At 43.6% G+C, this 18,606-nt stretch overlaps 1 protein-coding gene across 2 annotated transcripts; it reads right to left on the bottom strand.

Annotated features, from left to right (window-relative positions):
• Positions 1-3,233: 3,233 nt before the first annotated feature.
• Positions 3,234-10,743, bottom strand: LOC109897197 (transcription factor MafA-like). 2 transcript variants are annotated; one of them, XM_031833530.1, is made up of 5 exons: positions 10,584-10,743; positions 7,175-7,994; positions 6,730-7,011; positions 5,544-5,762; positions 3,234-5,026 (listed from the first exon to the last, which is right to left on the bottom strand). In XM_031833530.1, the coding sequence occupies exons 2-5, from the start codon at positions 7,799-7,801 to the stop codon at positions 4,880-4,882; spliced, it is 1,275 nt and encodes a 424-aa protein (XP_031689390.1). In that variant the 5' UTR covers positions 7,802-7,994; positions 10,584-10,743; the 3' UTR covers positions 3,234-4,879. The 2 variants fall into 2 exon arrangements, with proteins under 2 accessions (XP_031689390.1, XP_031689391.1); XM_031833531.1 differs by lacking the exon at positions 10,584-10,743 and having other exon boundaries at positions 7,175-10,344.
• Positions 10,744-18,606: the final 7,863 nt, after the last annotated feature.

Here is an 18,606-nt window from a genome sequence, read left to right on the forward strand (position 1 = left end):
CTGGACATTTTGAGCCTGTAATCGAACCCACAAATGCTGATGCTCCAGATACTCAACTAGTCTAAAGAAGGCCAGTTTTATATTGCTTCTTTAAACAGCACAACAGTTTTCAGCTGTGCTAACATAACTGAAAAAGGGGTTTCTAATGATCAATTAAGCCTTTTAAAATTATAAATTAGGATTAGCTAACACAACATGCCATTGGAACACAGGTGTGACGGTTGCCGATAATGGGCCTCTAGACGCCTATGTAGATATTCCATTAAAACATCTGCTATTTCCAGCTACAATAGTCATTTACAACATCTACACTGTATTTCTGATCAATTTCATGTTATTTTAATGGGCAATTTTTTTACAAACCTAGCAGCATTGCAGGTCTTGACACAAACTGGTGTGCCTAGCACCTACTACCATACCACTTTCAAAGGCAGTAACAAAATTTTGTCTTGCCCATTCACCCTCTGAAGGGCACCCATACACAATCCACATCTCAATTGTCTCAAGGCTTAAAAATCTTTGTTAACTTGTCTCCTCCCCTTCATCTACACTGATTAAATTGGACTTAACAAGTAACATCAATAAGGGATCATAACCTGGATTCACCTGGTCAGTCTATGTCATGGAGAGAGCAGATGTTCTTAATATTTTGTATACTGTGTATTTAGTATAGTTTTATCTAAAACTAATAATTTTTTAAATGTTTCACTATTTTTATTTGTATGATATTCACTGAGTAGAATGGTCCTCCCTCTCCTCTGAGGAGGAGCCTCCACTGATGTGCATATTTAAGTCTTTGGGCATACAACCTACTACTACTGTACATGTGTTAATAGTTGTGTGTGTTTAACTTCTAAATTCTAACATATTCTCTCTCTCTCTCCCTCTCTCTTTCTCTCTCTCTCTCTCTCTCTCTCTCTCTCTCTCTCTCTCTCAATCTATGTTTGTCTATCTGTGTCCAGCTGTCTGTCTCTCTTTCTCTCTGTTTCTCTCCTCTCATATTATCTAAATCTCTAGCGTCCAGCGGCAAAATTAGTAATCTGGAAGCCCCAGGCAAATGCCAGTCTAATAAAGCCATGGAAACTGCCTGTTTTACAAACAGTGGGCCCACCACATGGATGGGCTAAAAATTCCATTGCGGACCGACATAGTAGGCTACACCCCGGTCTTTTTTTGTGTTTTACAAATGGTAGGCCTACCACGTAGATGAGCATTCCTAAAATTCAATTTCAGGTAACACTGTAGGCTATAGGCCTACTTCAGCAAGCATGCAATCTTTATTACATTTTTTTGCAGACTATGTTTAGTTTAGATTTTATCCAGTCTAGACCAGCCTTTATTTGCTCCAAACATAGATTTCTTTAAATGACGTCTTTTCAACTTTTATTCAGAACTGTAAATTAACTTAATTTCAACTCCCGAAAAATACAGATTTTCAACGTCTGGAAAATATTTATTTTCACCTTTCAATCAGAACCTAAACCTCAACGTCTGGGAAAATAAGTATTTTAGATATCTTTCCAATGTCATTTTGCTTAATGGGACTATTCTAGTATTCTAGTATCTAGTAATTATTTTGTCTCACCTAGTGCGGCAGAATGGCCAGGACCCAGGGGAGGGTTCTTGAAATGTAACATCCAATCAAACCCAGCGGACCACTCAAACCGTTTTTGCAATACAAAATTCTCCAGACCTTTAAGGGAGGCGTGACAGGGAAGTGATTTTGGATGTGTGAAACGCAAGACTACTACTAAGATAACATGGAATTGTTTTAAGATGACCATACCAAGCCTATAGAAACACATTGAATAACAGACTAATTCATGGAAAAATCAATAGTTAAAAATGTAATCAAAAGGAAGTATGTTTTGATGTGTCTGTCTTGTATCTGAGAGATATAAAACAGCACATTCGTTTTTCGGCCCAGTAACTTCAGGTCCTCCCGAGTGGTGCATCGCAGTGCTTGAGGCATCACTACAGAACTGGGTTCAGCTGGCCGTGACTGGCCGTGACTGGGAGCACAAGGCGTGAGGCGGTGCACAATTGACGGTGCACAATTGGCCAAGGGTCATCTGGGTTAGGGGAGGGTTTGGCTGGCCGGGATTTCCTTGTCCTTGTTACTCTAGTGACTCCTTGTGGTGGGCTGGGTGCATGTAAGCTGACTTCGGTCGCCAGCTGGACATTGTTTCCTCTGACACGCTGGCTTCTGGGATAAGCAACCAGTGTGTCAAGAAGCAGTGCCTCTTGGCAGGGTCGTGTTGTGGAGGACGCATGGCTCTTGATCTTGGCCTCTTCCGAGTCAATAGGGTTTGCAGCGATGGGACAAGACAGTAACTACCGATTGGATGTCACAAAAAAAGGGGTAAAAAAATACATACGGTATATATCTCTAGCTTAAACAGACAGATTTTAAATTGTATTATTATTTCTCGAGTGGAGCTTGGGGGGGCCTCAAGCGGAGAAATTATTTGTATATTATTTTGTATATTATTTTGTATATTTTTATATATCTTTTGAATTTTTTATTAGTGGGATCTGGAGGCCCCTTGATAATGTCGCGCCTGAGGCAATTGCCTCTTCTCCCTAATGGTAAGTCCACCAGTGCTAGTGTCTGTTTCCCGTCTCTCTCTATCCCACTCTCTGCAAAGATCCTTTTACAGAGGGAAAAAAAGACATTTACATTTTTCACCATGAATATTTTCTAGCTGAGATTGTACGAATGTGAATTCATTTACGCATCACTGGAAACTGTGTGTATTTTAACATATGTGTTGTGTGCCTGCCTGAATGTGAGTGTGTGTGGCTGTGTGTAACTGTGAGTGGGGTGAGTGTTCATGTTACTCTGTGTACGTCCTCTCCACACAATGCTACAATGGACTCCGGCAGTGAGCAGTCAGGGCGCTATTATAGCCCTAATCCTGTCCCTATTATACAGGCCAGAGAGTGAGCGAGAGACACAGAGAGGGAGGCAGGGCCAAGGGTGAGGTCATCCCAAACAGAGCTCAACCAGGGTCACTGCCTCTCTATAGATGGACACAGAATGACAGAGAGATAGAGGGAGAGGGAGATGGAAGAGTGGATGAAGTAAATAGAACAGGTCTACAGGAGATTGGAAAAGTGGGAGGAACAGAGAAGGGATCGAGGGAGGGATTACTAGGTGTTTAAAGCACAAGTGAAACGGAGACAAAGAGAGACATTCAGAGAAGCAGTGGAAAGGAAACATAGCTACCAAGGATGGTAAAAATATTGTCTTTATTTCATAGGAAACCACACTACAACAGGAGCATAAGCCATGATGGCAATAATGATTGTATTCCAACTGTTGAAAATAATCAAAAAGAGAATTGAAGTATTGATTTATCCTGCTTGGAAATAAAAGTACACACTAAAGCTTGTAGATGAAATTGTAAACCAGTCAAATTAAAATAGTAAGAATTGGTACATAAATAAACAATGAATAAATACTGTGAATAAATAAAACAGATAAATCACTTAATTAACCTACACCTAGCCAAAACAAACAGCTCTAATGTCGCCATCCTGGTCAAATTTCACGAGATGTCTCTGAATGTCTGCATTTTCTTGCATTTCACCCCAGTCTTTGAGAATCCACAGTGTCCAGCTCTGTGGTGCTTGTTGCATTATGGTCGTCGCTCTCTTACAAAAGTGTTTTCAGCACACCCTAGATTGTAATATCAAAGTTGGAAGACAGTACACAGTCACACATATCATTTTGCACTCTGCCTTTTTTGTGGATTTTCTTTGTACCAAATTGACCACAACAACTACATCAACCACAGTCTCTTGCTTCACGTCTTAGTGGGAAAGCTGATTGATTGTGGAGTTCCTACAGTACAAGTTGACAGAAGAGCTCTCTTGGGATGTCCGTTCGTCCTCTTGAAACAAAACACCAATCACAGATAGCACACCGCAATTATTCTTCATTGTCATAGTTTTGTTATTTTCAACAAGCAAAGTATGGATTCGTTTGCATCCTTTTTCTAAATGCATAACGTCTATACATGAGTGTATCTCCATATTCATTTAGCACAACCACAATAATACTCTCAGGAAAATGATCCTTGTACATTCTTTTTCTATGATTCTTCTTCTTTCAAATGTGATAGTGAGTAACATGTCTTGGTGAGTAAAAACGTCTTGGTAGGCAACTGTGAAATATTAGCTGGTGAGTACAACTGCATGTCATGGACACTTGAAGATCATCCTACACCCCCACACATCCTGCACCACTGCACTGCTCAGACTTTTGGGTTTCCAATGAGCCCAGCGGACCTACACCATCACACTGTGTTGGGTGTTATCAGTGTGTTGTCAGGGAATGGATTCAACCCATCCATTGTCTGGACATAAGTTCATCTTTTCATTTGTTCTGCTTGAAAGAAATATGCATAGATCAGTTGATAGGGGCGGATGAATTATACAATGGAGCTTTTTATTGAAGACAAGCCCTTGGTTTCGCATTGGTCAGTCTGAGGATGACCTGTGTCCTTCAATGCCCTGATTTCACCAGCGCAGGATGCATCCTGAAAATGTCTCATTGGGTCTTTGTGCTACTATGAACGTCACAGTGATATCAGTTTTCACCATTAGTCCTGTTTATTAAGAAATATAGGGATCGATTCTAACCCTTAGTTAACAGTCCACCTGATTGCTCAGCGGGCTAATTTGACAGTCATATAGGACCTTGTCCTAACCCCACTACCCATCTGCCAACCTTCACACACGCAAACACACACCAAACCCTCCCTCACTTCCTCCCCAAGTCTGATTACTCAGTGACAGCCTTATTTAGGCTGACCTCCTCTTTCACACACCGCTCACATCTCTCACTTTTTTGTCCTCCACCATGGGTATATCCTCAGAGGAAGTAATCAGGGGGTGGTGAGGGGGAGTTGTTGGCGCGGGTAGGTTGAGCCTTGTTTGTACTGATGAGCTTCTCATAGCGAGCCTTGTAGGCGTCCCTTTCTCTCAGCACCCGAGAGAGCTCACACTGTAGTTGTTCCAACTGAGGAGAGAGACAGACAGGAGAGAGACAGAGAGGAGAGAGGCAGAGATGAGAGAGACAGATAGAAAAGAGACAGTCAGGAGAGAGACAGACAGGAGAGAGACAGAGTGGAGGGAGACAGACAGGAGAGAGACAGACAGAAAAGAGACAGACAGGAGAGAGACAGAGAGGAGAGAGGCAGAGTGAAGGGAGACAGGCAGGAGAGAGACAGACAGAAAAGAGACAGACAGGAGAGAGAAAAAGAGGAGAGAGGCAGAGAGGAGAGAGACAGACAGCAGAGAGACAGACAGGAGAGAGACAGACAGGAGAGAGACAGAGAGGAGAGAGACAGACAGAAAAGAGACAGACAGGAGTGAGACAGAGGGGAGAGAGACAGACAGGAGAGAGACAGACAGGAGAGAGACAGACAGGAGAGAGACAGACAGGAGAGAGACAGAGAGATTAGAGAGTTCTTAGAGCTATTATTTTGGAGTTGTTGGCAATGGTGTGTTGTTGTTATTGTGTGTGTGTATCCTACCTGTTGTGTGAGGACGTGTTTCTCGGACTCCAGTGCGTGGCGGTGCTGCAAGCGTTTGTAGCGGCAGGACTGGGCGTAGCCTCGGTTCTTTAGCGTACGGCGTTTCTGCTTGAGACGCACCACCTCGTCCTTACTGACACCACGCAGGTGTCTGTTCAGCTCCCGCACTGACAGGCTCACTAGCTGCTCGTCCGAGAAACGTTCATCCACCCCACCACACTGCACACAGGGAGAGGTGGAGAGAGATGCTTACTTCAAAATGTTGACATGAATTTCAGTTGTGGAGAGGACTTAAACATGTTTGTCTGACTTACGTATAGTAGGAAATACGATGTAGCTGGTATGGTGGACTAGTTATAAATAGGCCTATACGTAATACTGATATTAGATTACAGTCTGCTCGTCTATTTAAGAATGATTCTGTGATTGTTTGTGTGTGTGTGTCTGAGTTGTGCATATGTGGTTGTGTGTGTGTGATGTGAGTGTGCCTAACTGTTTGTGTCAGGAGGCACATTTTGGCCGCACATGTCCATAATCTGTCAGGTAATCTGACTGAGTGTGAGTGACAGTGATCAGGATTATACACGGCAATAATAGCAGATATTATCATAAGCTCACCCTGTGCTTCACACACTGTACATAGAGATTCTCTCAGTCACCTGGACGGGGAATGCAGCTATAGTACAGTACTGAACCATATACAGCAGCACTAGCAGCCCCACACACAGCACCCTTTACTCTTGCAAAGCCAGGGGAGACCCTGGAATAATTGATGTAGCCTAGTAAGTGTTAGCTTTAACACAGTTCATTTATCAATGTTGACGCATTACAAATACATGCATCTATTATTACATTTAATTCCATATTCTGCACTTGCCCCTGCAGGACAAGTAATGCATTTTTAAACATGTAAGGTCTTCAGCCAAACTCATTGTCATCTCAGCGTTGAGGCATGCTTTCAATACTTATAGCAGGTACACGACATGCACCCATAATCATGTTCTAATGGTTTAATCCCAATCCCTTACAGCATGATCCCTCTATCACCTCTCCCTCGCCTCTCCCATATGCTCCAGCTCCAACCGGTGTTGTACTATTGTTGCTAGCCTTCCCACAGTGACACTTATCTCAGTTATTCTACCATCTTTTGTTGCATACTGTCACGCCCCCTGACCCCATCAATTACTTGGAGGTGATGATGATGGTGAAGATGATGGCCATGCATGGGGTGGTGAGGGTGGTGATGATGATGATGTGGGTGATGGTGATGAAGTCGGCCAGAGGGGCTCTGGGGTTGTGGGTAGGTTGCCGTGGAAGGGTTGGCGTTAGGGAGTGATTGGGGGCCAGAGGAGAGGTAGAGGAGTGGACGGTGGCACATATCTGTCCCCTTGGAGCAGGAGATGTCACCTCCACTGTCACTTCCTGAATCCCCGAGGTTACTGCTGGAACTCTGGGAAAGCACTGGAAACTGAGAGAGAGAAGAGATGTAGTGGAGGGTTGGAAAGAGGTTGAGAGAGAGAAATAGAAACACTGATTATAGTCTATACATGTTATTACGAACCCACTATCAGAAGAGAATAACAACATATTATTTACAGACATCCTTAGACAAGTTGGACAGTGTTACATACCTGCGAGCTAACAGCTGCAGCAGCAGAGTTCAGTAGAGCCTCCACTGCGTCCTCACAGCCCAGGAAGCTGCCAACCGGCCCCCTCTCTCTGTCTCCCCGCTCTGGCCCTCCTCCCAATGCCCCCAACAGGGATGCAGGCCCCCCCGGCTCCCCTCCAAACTGTTGCTGCAGTGCTGCCAGCCAGATCAGGTCTTCCAAAGAAGCAGGGTTAGGACCTTGGGCACCCCCATGGGAGGGGCTACCCTGCATATTCCCCTGAGAGCCCGAACTGATGCCAGAGGTGTAGCTGTTTGAGATGGACAGGGGAAAGGAGATGGAGGAGGAGGAGGAAGAAGAGAGGGAGGAGGAGGCTGAGGGAGGTGGGTGGGCATCGCTCAGCGTTGGAGAGGGGGGCAGGGAGTTGTATGGGCTGGAGCTGAGGCTGGAGTCCTGGGGAGGGTGGTTGGTGTAGGGGCCGGGGGAACTGGAGGGATCGAGGGGGAGGCCAGACTTGGGGAGCGTACAGGAGGGAGGAAGAGGAGGACTGTCAGGCTTCACCTCAAACTTGAGGAGGTCAAAGTCATTGAGGTACTCCATGGCCAGTGGACTGGGGGGGAGGGAGGGCATGGGAAGAGAGGGAGACGACATGGCCACCGCTTTGGGAACAGACTGAGTTTGTCCGTGTGTCAGGGTTGTGTGTTAATCCACCTCTCTGTTTTAGTGCAGCAGCAGTCCATACACAACCACAGGCCTGATGCCTCCAGACTCTCAGATAGCCCTGGTGTCCAGTTATGGACTGACTGACGAATGTCCTCTGTGGAAAAATCAGTCTTCCTGTGTCCTTGTGAGAGAGAGAAAATGGCATAGATGATTGTTCTCTCAAAGTTGGTACAAAGTCATCTCTATGTGTTAGGTAGACAGGAACTGAGGTCAAGATAACATCAATAGGACAGAGAAGAGGACAGGATGTGGGAAACAAACACAAGAACAACAATCTGGCCATAGACGGAAGAACAGAATTGAACACGTCATACTGCCAATGACCTCTTCACCAGACCTCTTTCTGTATGTCTTACAATTTGTCAGCATGTACAAGTAATAAACCAGTTACAAAACAATTATACCAACTTTCCAGAAAGTAGAGAAATCAGAACTGTCACCCTGTGCACTCAATGAAGTGATTCTACAGCAGTATGTTAGGTAGTGCTGTTCTCCGGTGTGAGTATGTGTCCAATGGTCTGTTTGTATGTTGAAGTATTAAGCAAATAATCCTCACCAGATCCCCATTGTCCCCCCTAGAGACACATACACCCACATACACACTGATCCATATCCATATCTACCTGTCCTACGTCTACCCACTGATAGCAATTATATTTTATAGAAATGTGTCTTACATTCTTGTCTTACTATATGACTAACACTCCTACTATATACCAGTCATAAACATGCTATTAAGCAGCAAAGACCAATGTCTGATATAGGCTTTATCAAACAATAGAGACTTTGTTTTTTTTGACACCATGTGTAACATCACATGACTGGAATGGTGTGATAATGAAATAATTGACCATAGTCAAGTCCCACTAATCTTTTTCACTGAGTCTTGCTGTCTGTCATTTCAATGCTATCTGAATTTCGGGGACAAACCAGCAAACACAGTGCACTCTAGATCAGAGTTTCCTAAACTCGGTCCCGGGGCCACCCCTGGGTGCACGGTTCGTTTTTTAGCCCTATCACTACACAGCTGATTCAAATGACCAACTCCTCATCAAGCTTTGATGATTTGAATCAGCTGTGTAGTTCTAGGGCAAAAACCAGAGCGTGCACACTGGGGGCAGGAGTGAGTTTGGGACACCCTGCTCAAGATAATGAACTGCAATATAATATCACTTCTACCCCATCTCACGGCTTCAGAATGTTCGTAATTGAAAGACACCTCATTCATTTCATAACCTAACAAGTCAAAGTATATTTACATTTTACAAAACACATTCACTAGCATTAGCATTCCCAATATCAAAGGAGATTTCCAAGCCCATGAAATGTCGGGCTCTTTTCAATCCGTATCGCTGAAGTTAAACATGACAGTACATGTTAATATAACATGAGGAGGGCGATGAAACAATGGAGGCTCCATTCATTTTCACTGGAGGGAAACGAAGTGGGCGGGGGGACCATTGGGCGATGCGAGTATTGGCGAGGGAGCATGACCAGGGCGGAACCAAAGTTAGGGAAAGCTGAACTTTATGCAAATACTACGTGATGTCACAGCGCTATTTTCCCAATCGAAGCTCACTAAAGCTTCCAGCCCTTTAGATTGGTTGTTTATAACTAGCAGTACCTAGTATGCTTGTTAGCTTGCTAGCACCCACATGAGGAAAAAGTTTGCATGGGGAGGTAAAATACGAGTGCTAGTTAAGAAGGCCTGGTACCGCGTGATTTACATTTAAACGCTATGTTCCTGTGTTAGCGGAGACCACATTCACAATAAACGCTGCATATATTGACTCAATCCGGAATTACCTTCAAATGTATATCGAGCAATCTGTACCGCTTCAACGATACAGATTGAATAGTGTCCGATACATTATTTTTTTAAAAACGTTTCAAAGCAACGTTTGCGAATGAATGAAGCCCTGTAACTTTTCTCTGCTGTTTTATTCCTTAAGGGAAATTGAACTAAGAAACACTTTATACAGTGCAGATAACTTACCTGGATATTTTGTGAATAAATATGAATTACAGGACAACAAACAGTCTTACAGCAGGAGACCTCAAAGGCATTCTCCAACATTCACTGAACATGTCAAAAGATATTCAATTCAGACAGAGACGCTCCATCTTTCTGCATTCTTTTTCATGTTAGAACGTTTTGAAACTTCGACTGTTGGCTAACTACCACAAAACAAGTACATAAACAAACTGAAAAGCTGCCTGATCATGTACGCGTGCCTATTTCTAAATACAGTGCTAAATGAGTACATTTGAAATAAGATTCAGGAACAACAACCACAAAATGAATAGGACACCATCACCCACTATTTCTACAACAAATAATCAGTAACAGCACTGATTATACTGATGATGAACATCGTCATTAATGTCAAATGAATAATGATAACTCATGTCAGACAGATGTTTCTACTGGTTCCACTCCAATGCTCAACACATGAATTGTACCCCCTGATGTCCCCAATGGACCGTGACAGAGAGAGAGCAAACTGTGATGGGGCGCCCCAGAGGCCTCAACCTGGCTTCGGCCCAGAGTAGAGGGAGAAAGAACGGACAGAAAGAAAGAGAGACATGGGGAAAGAGAGAGAAAAGAGTAGAATAGAACTAGGGAGAGATAAAGCCCCGAAAGAGAGAGTGATGAGGGGGAATGAGAAAAGGATGTGTAGAGACAGACAGGTTGAAAACCAGTTCTTACCGTAGGTCATAGACTGGATGATAGGTTTGGAGGTCCTCTCACCATTTCCCCCCACAACAGTGACTAAACTGAATGAGTGATTTACAGACACGCGTACACAGAGAGAGCGAAAAAAAAGAGAGAGAGGGTGTGTGCGCATGTGAGTGTATATGGTACTCTGTCACTGAGTATCACTGCCCCCTCTCTCTCCTCTCTGTTGCAAATCCTTTTCTCCCTCTCTTCGTCACGCTCCCCTGTTCTCTCTCACCCCTATATCCCTCTCTAAAGCCATGGCTCTCTGCAAACATGGTTCAAATGTCTCTCTCTCTCTCTCTCTCTCTCTCACTCTCTCTCTCTCTCTCTCTCTCTCTCTCTCTCTCTCTCTCCGCAACATACACCTAGGCACCTACACCCATCCCCCTAGCCAACTCTACATACACGCGCACACACACAATTCAAGAACGACCCTATTGGATTATCATAAAATGCGGTTTTGTGGAGTAGATGGAGTAGTGGAAATGACGTCAATTCTCTTCAAATAATTCTTTGATTTTCTACATGAAAAAGTCAACTCGAAGATACCAAAGGAACTGACAAGTGATATAATAATACAGGTATCTGGGCATGATCCATGTCTTTGTCTGTCCCTGCCCCCATGTCCCCTCACACCCCCATGTCCCCTCACACCCCCATGTCCCCTCACACTCCCTTGTCTCTTGGAATTAGCCTCAGAAACAGAGCAGTTTTCAGTTTTCCCCTTTGAAATTCATCAAGCGGAGAAATGCATAACAAACCCTTTTTCATGATCCTCTGAATCTCAACTCGTTGATCTGGAGTCTGTGTCTTAGTAATGTCTCGTTAAGTAATCAGTGAGTTAATATTGTCTGCTCAAATCTGATCCGGAGTCTGTGTCTTAGTAATGTCTCGTTAAGTAATCAGTGAGTTAATATTGTCTGCTCAAATCTGATCCGGAGTCTGTGTCTTAGTAATGTCTCGTTAAGTAATCAGTGAGTTAATATTGTCTGCTCAAATCTGATCTGGAGTCTGTGTCTTAGTAATGTCTCGTTAAGTAATCAGTGAGTTAATATTGTCTGCTCAAATCTGATCTGGAGTCTGTGTCTTAGTAATGTCTCGTTAAGTAATCAGTGAGTTAATATTGTCTGCTCAAATCTGATCCGGAGTCTGTGTCTTAGTAATGTCTCGTTAAGTAATCAGTGAGTTAATATTGTCTGCTCAAATCTGATCTGGAGTCTGTGTCTTAGTAATGTCTCGTTAAGTAATCAGTGAGTTAATATTGTCTGCTCAAATCTGATCTGGAGGGTATAAACAAAACCAATACATAGTGCGACAGGCTTGGACACACAGACACCCACACACAAAAAACGAAAGGACGCACACACATAGATTTTTATCGTTCAACTCCATCCAACACTAACATTAAATTATGTTATCTATTTATCAATCAGATATTGGGCCTTGTGGTGAAAATACAGCCACCAGAGACAATCCTACTATCTCTAGAACGGCAATAACAGTTACAAATTGACATACACCCCCCCCCCCCCCCCCCCTCCCCTCTTCTTCTATCTCTCCCTCGCTATCTCCCGTCATCTATGTTTCCGGGGGGAAAGCTTAGTGGTTAAACCAACAGGGCCTCCCATGAGTCTGCGGGACAAAGAGAGGTACAGAGGAACTTACCTCATTCTTCATGCCAAATACAGAAGCAGGATCTTCATTTGATCACTATTTTGTTGCTAAGAATTGTCCGGCAGAGCAGGAAATGCAAACTTGTGGTGTAATCATCAACATAACTCAGACATCACAACTCACATACAGTATGATACCGCGTACAGACACCTCAATAGCTGACTCTGTTTCAGCCCATAACCAACTGACATGTATCTTTCTCTCCTTTGTAAAAATCCCTTGTTCTGATCACTTTCATCTGAACAGCAACACTCCAGCAGTGCTTTAATAGAGTGAGGCTATCAATTTCTCTCAATCCCCCTCAGCTGATTCAAAACATTGTGCTACCTTTCAGATGCTCCGATTCCTCACCTGCAGGTAGTCTACCGCAGCGATGGTTGGTTACGGTGATTTATCATCAATGAATAAGCCAGCTATCCTGAAATAACCTCTTATTTATGAATCTATGAAGAGATTGAAACGGTAACCGACTCAATGCTCCCAACCACCCATATAACATTTTCCCATTTTTTAAACCGGAAAATGTAGGGCTATATCTGCGTGTTTATCAATGTCAGCTGGCTAACTTTCAGAAGTGATGCTGCTGCACCCCTCTAAAATGATGATAGCAAAGGAGCCACTTATGGTTTTTCTATTGAGTCACTGAAAATGGAGCAGTCTGAGCTGCTATCCACATAAGTTACTGTAATAATCACACTCGGGTTTGGCATATGCAGTTTTGAGTGTAATATGTGTAGTAGGTATTTCACGGCTCTTTGTGTTGTGTGGTTGAGGGCCAGGCTTCGGCCTAGGGCAATAATTAGCCACACGAGCGGGTTGCTCTTCCTGCCACAGAGCCAGTGAAGCACCCCAACCCCACAGCCACCTCAGTTTGTTTACCCTAATACGATAAAACAGCTCCTGTCCTGGGTCAAAGGGTCAAAAGGATAGTAGAGAAAACGGAGAATGGAGGCAGAGGGACTTCAGGGAGTAAAATAGCGATTTGGCCTGTTTTTGAGCAGGGCAGGGCACTGACTGAGACAGATGGTGTGAGGTTTTGGTCTGGAGGGACCCTCTAACTCCCTCTGATCCCACAGATACATGTCCTAATCCTGACTAACTCTGTTACAAGAAGCAGGCTTACACGGAACAGGGCACCTCCCTCGCAGGATCTGCCTCCTTCACTCTCTATCTCACTTCCCATGCACGCAGTATAACCTGCCTTAACCCTATTCTTTCTTTGAGACATGAAAATGACTGTTTATTATGTCTCTGTATATATTTTTCTCTGTCCATCCCTCTCCTACTATATCCTGAGTCCACAACAATATTGAGGACAACAGTGCACTGTAAAACAACGCACAGGAAACACAGGTGAATGTCAGGTACACAGTCAGATAATGTTCTACTACAAATAATGAATGGTTTACCCTAAAGTTTTTACAATTTGTTCTCCTGTTCCAGTTCTTTATTTTATGGATTATTCACTGATGCAACAGTTGTTTATAGTCCATCTCCCTCCCTCCCCTGTGTGTCTGTGTCTAATCTCAGTATTATTGTAAAATAGATCTAATCCACCACTTCAACTGTTAAGCCCCACTGTATCTTTCCCATTTAATTCTCCCTCCTCCCCCCCCACCCCCTTTTCTCACAGACAGTATTATGGGTAGATTCCAATTAGGATTAATTGATTTCACCCCAATTCTTAGACGTGAGAGTTACCAATGCCTAAAACGGTTCCACACAGTACTGGTACCATGAGCTGTCTGGCATCAGTTTCAACAGTATGTTTTGTTTGTCTGTCTGTGTGTGTGTGTGTGTTTACTTGTTTACTTAATGAGTGAGGTCTCGTTGTGAGTGGGATTATCAGACTAGTCAATGGATTAGAGAGCTGATTCTGCTTCTGTAACTGGCATCAGATTAACAGATACCCACGCTTTATTAAAGCGTCTTTAAGCTGTCAGCAGCCCCCCCTCCAACGACTATTGCTCCCCCCCACCTGAAGTGTCAATACTTCAGTCCAATATTAATCACGATCATGTTACTAGTTTTAACATGTGTTTCTATTAGATGTGAAGGCTCCTAATTTCATTTCTCTTGATTCTAAAACTTACCAACAATGAATTTCTAAATATCTGTACCTGGTCTATGGACCGTAGTGACATACTGTGTGTAGTCATCACAGATGACCTACTGTATGCTGCAACGCACCTTTTCCATTTTTTTGCCATGGCAACCACTCTTCATTTTAATTCGCATACTTGCAGAGAACAGCAATTCCTGTACCACAAATTACCATTAGTTCCGCCTGAATAGATGAATGACCCTAGCCGACCATCTCCTCCCTGGAGAATTATATGTGCCAGTTAGAGAATGGCTATGGATAGCTTAACAACTACAACATTTCAGCAGTATACAGAAGGCTACAGGGCTGGATCTGAACAGCCACACAAACATAGGCATTAAAAAGACTCATCTGAATAGACAAAAATACAGACACATAAAGGAAAGAGAGGGGGAGACAGACAGACAGAGAGAGAGAGAGAGAGAGAGAGAGAGAGAGAGAGAGTGAGTGAGTAGACAGATACAGAGACAGAGGTAAAGAGGGATAAGAAGGAAGAGAGGGATGAAGGGATTAAGGTGGTCGATACTAAGTGGCTCTCCCAAACTGAGAGATGGCACTATATCTGTTAATTCTCTCCCCTCCCTAGTCCTCCTCCATCCTCCCCTCCTCCTCTATCTTTCCTCCCTTCCCTTCATCGCTCCCTTCCGTTACCCCTCCCTCGCTAGTTTTTGGGATTACACTGGAACATATTCATGCAACCCTGTAAAGCCTTTCAGAACTCAAAATACACTACAAAAGTAGTCTCGTCGACACATCTCATTCCAAAATCATGGGCATTAATATGGAGTTGGTCCCCCCTTTGCTGCTATAACAGCCTCCAGTCTTCTGGGAAGGCTTTCCACATTGCTGTGGGGACTTGCTTCCATTTTGCCACAAGACCATTAGTGAGGTCGGGCACTGATGTTGGGCGATTAGGTCTGGCTCGCGGTCGGCGTTCCAATTCATCCCAAAGGTATTCGATGGGGTTGAGGTCAGGGCTCTGTGCAGGCCGGTCAAGTTCTTTCACACCGATCTCGACAAACCATTTCTATATGGACCTCACTTTGTGCACGGGGGCATTGTCATGCTGAAACAGGAAAGGTTCTTCCCCAAACTGTTGCCACAAAGTTGGAAGCACAAAATTGTCTAGAATGTCATTATATAGTGTTAAGATTTTAAGATGTAGTGTTAAGATTTCCCTTTATTGGAACTAAGGGGCCTAGCCCAAAAAGCATGAAAAACAGTCTCAGACCATTATTCCTCCTTTACAAAACTCTACAGTTGGCACTATGCAGCGTTCTCCTAGCATCTGCAAAACCCAGATTCGTCCGTCGGACTGCCAGATGGTGAAGCGTGATGCATCACTTCAGAGCACGCGTTTCCGCTGCTCCAGAGTCCAATGGCAGGGAGCTTTACACCACTCCAGCCGATGCTTGGCATTGCACATGGTGATCTTAGGCTTGTGTGCTGCTGCTCGGCCATGGAAACCTATTTCATGAATCTACCGACAAACAGATATTGTGCTGACGTTTCTTCCAAAGGCAGTTTGGAACTCAGTAGTCAGTGTTGCAACTGAGGACAGACAATTTTTATGCGCTACGCACTTCAGCACTCATCTATCCCGTTCTGTGATCTTGTGTGGCCTACCACTTCGCGGCTGAGTAGTTGTTGTGCCTAGAAGTTTCCATTTCACAATAACAGCACTTACAGTTGACCTGAGCAGCTTTAGCAGGGCAGAAATTTGACGAACTGACGTGTTGGAAAGATGGCATACTATGACGGTGCCACGTTGAAAGTCACTGAGCTCTTCAGGAAGGCCATTCTTCTGCCAATGTTTGTCTATGGAGATTGCATTGCTGTGTGCTCGGTTTTATACACCTGTCAGCAACAGGTGTGGCTGAAATAGCCTAATCCACTAATTTGAAACGGTGTCCACATACTTTTGTATATATAGTGCATTTGGTATAATACGCACATTATGGTCTTGTAATGCTAGGGAGATAGATTAATTCTGTACAGACATATTTATATCACTTTATAATAACTTTAAGACATACACATAATACTGTACAACAAACTCAACACAAAGTTCTGAAAAACCGATTGAGAAAAAACAGAGAAAGTAATCCTAAATGCGTGGCACTACATTTGGGGCTGAAGGTAATACTGTATATACACAGGGTGACAGGAACTCAATAGTAATTGCAGAGAATTGTGATAGCGGTATTTAAAGTCTGATAATAATTGTGATTACCGGTAGTCTTTTCAGCCGAGGGGGCGTCAGCTCTGTGTGGAGGGAATCAACACATGTGAGACCTGTCAGACTCTGACACAGCGGGGGCGAGGGTGGCACTCAGACACACACACTATAGTGTCTACTGTAAACTATTGACCACAACCGATCACACACATCAGTCCTTGGCTGCCATTTCTCTTTACTCTGGGTCTATAGGGCCCTATTATGAAAAGGTACAACATGTCATTTACTATGAGTCAGGCAATGGTGCACCAGTGGGCATGAGGAGGTGACACATTTTTCCAATTTCAGGTGGAGTATCTAACAATTCCGCTCATAGTAATCTTGATTGCTTCAGCACTTTACTGGCAGTGTAAAGGGGCAGCACAGTCAAAAAGTGTTTTTTTCCATTTTTATTTCCACAATATGAGGCCAAAATAACACACTGAAATTGTGAACATTATGATAAGGACCTTTTAGTGAAATTTTTGCCTGTTCAGTTGGGATGGACTTTTTGGCCCACATGATGTAATTATTCTGACAAATGACCAGTCGTCTTTTATTTGCATATGCATCCTCCTACTTTGAAGAGGTAAGAAGGGTAGTCTCTAGAGCAGGAGTGTCAAACATACAGGTCCAATCCGACACATGGTTGGTTTGAGTAAAAACTTTTTGTTTAAAGCATACACAATATATAGAAATATTAGTTGAGTCGTTTTATCACGACACAATGCCACAGATGTCTCAAGTTTTGACAGAGCGTGCAATTGGCATGCTGATTGCAGGAATTTCCACCAGAGCTGTTGCCAAAATATTGAATGTACATTTTTCTACCATAAACCGCATCCAATGTCGTTTTAGAGAATTTGGCAGAACGTCCAACCAGCCTCACAAGAGCAAACCACATGAAACCACGCCAGCCCAGGACCTCCACATCTGGCTTTTTCACCTGCGGGATCGTCTGAGACCAGCCACCAGGACAGCTGATGAAACGGTTGTTTTGCACAACCAAAGAATTTCTGCAAAACTGTCAGAAACCATCTCAGGAAAGCTCATCTGCGTGCTCGTCATCATTGACTTGACTGCAGTTCGGCGTCATAACCGACTCGATGGTCACCGGTACACTGGAGAAGTGTGCTCTTCATGGATGAATCCCGGTTTCAACTGAACCGGGCAGATAGCAGATAGCATGTGTGGTGTCATGTGGGCAAGCGGTTTTCTGATGTCAACGTGAACAAAGTGCCCCATGGTTGAACAAAGTGCCCCAGAATTGCATTTTGGCAATTTGAATGCACAGCGATACCGTGATGAGATCCTGAGCTCCATTGTCATGCCATTTATCCGCTGCCATCACCTCATGTTTCAGCATGATAATGTGGTGGCCCATGTCGCAAGGATCTGTACACAATACCTGTAAGCTGAAAATGTCTCAGTTCTTCTATGGCATATTCACAAGACATGTCACCCATTGAGCATGTTTGGGATCAACGTGTACAACAGCGTGTTCCAGTTCCCACCAATATCCAGCAACTTTGCACAGCCATTGAAGAGGAGTGGGACAACATTCCACAGGCCACAATCAACAGTCTGATCAACTCTACGCGAAGAAGATGTGTCGCACTGCACGAGGAAAATGGTGGTCACATTAGATACTGACAGATTTTCTGATCCATGCCCATTCCTTTTTTTAAGGTATCTGTAAGGAGCAGGTGCATATCAGTATTCCCAGTCATCTGTACTTCCTTATATGAACTGTAACTCAGTAAAATCTTTGAAATTGTTGCATGTACATTTTTTGTTCAGTGTATATAAAGTGTCAAGCCAACCAAATAATTTTTTTTAAATTTTGAATAAAAAATGCTTTCAGGCTGAAATTGAATTGCTAAACATTTTCACACCTATTGTATTTCCTATATTGTCCTTAAAACACCACAAACTGTTTTTCCTATTCTCTTCTACTTTTACTATGTTTCATACAAACCTTCTGGAGAGGCCTGATCATTTCAGCTGTTATTTCC

Source organism: Oncorhynchus kisutch, linkage group LG10, assembly GCF_002021735.2.
Source record: "Oncorhynchus kisutch isolate 150728-3 linkage group LG10, Okis_V2, whole genome shotgun sequence".
Classification (NCBI taxonomy): Eukaryota; Metazoa; Chordata; class Actinopteri; order Salmoniformes; family Salmonidae; genus Oncorhynchus; species Oncorhynchus kisutch.

Bases quoted from the DNA above. Each gene is read 5' to 3' on its own strand.
- LOC109897197 (XM_031833530.1), bottom strand. From the start codon at position 7,801: ATGTCGTCTCCCTCTCTTCCCATGCCCTCCCTCCCCCCCAGTCCACTG. The intron at 7,012-7,174 runs GTATGTAACACT...TCTCTCTCTCAG, and splicing joins CTGCAGCTGTTAGCTCGCAG to TTTCCAGTGCTTTCCCAGAG. The intron at 5,027-5,543 runs GTAGGATACACA...CTCTCTCCTCAG, and splicing joins AACACGTCCTCACACAACAG to TTGGAACAACTACAGTGTGA.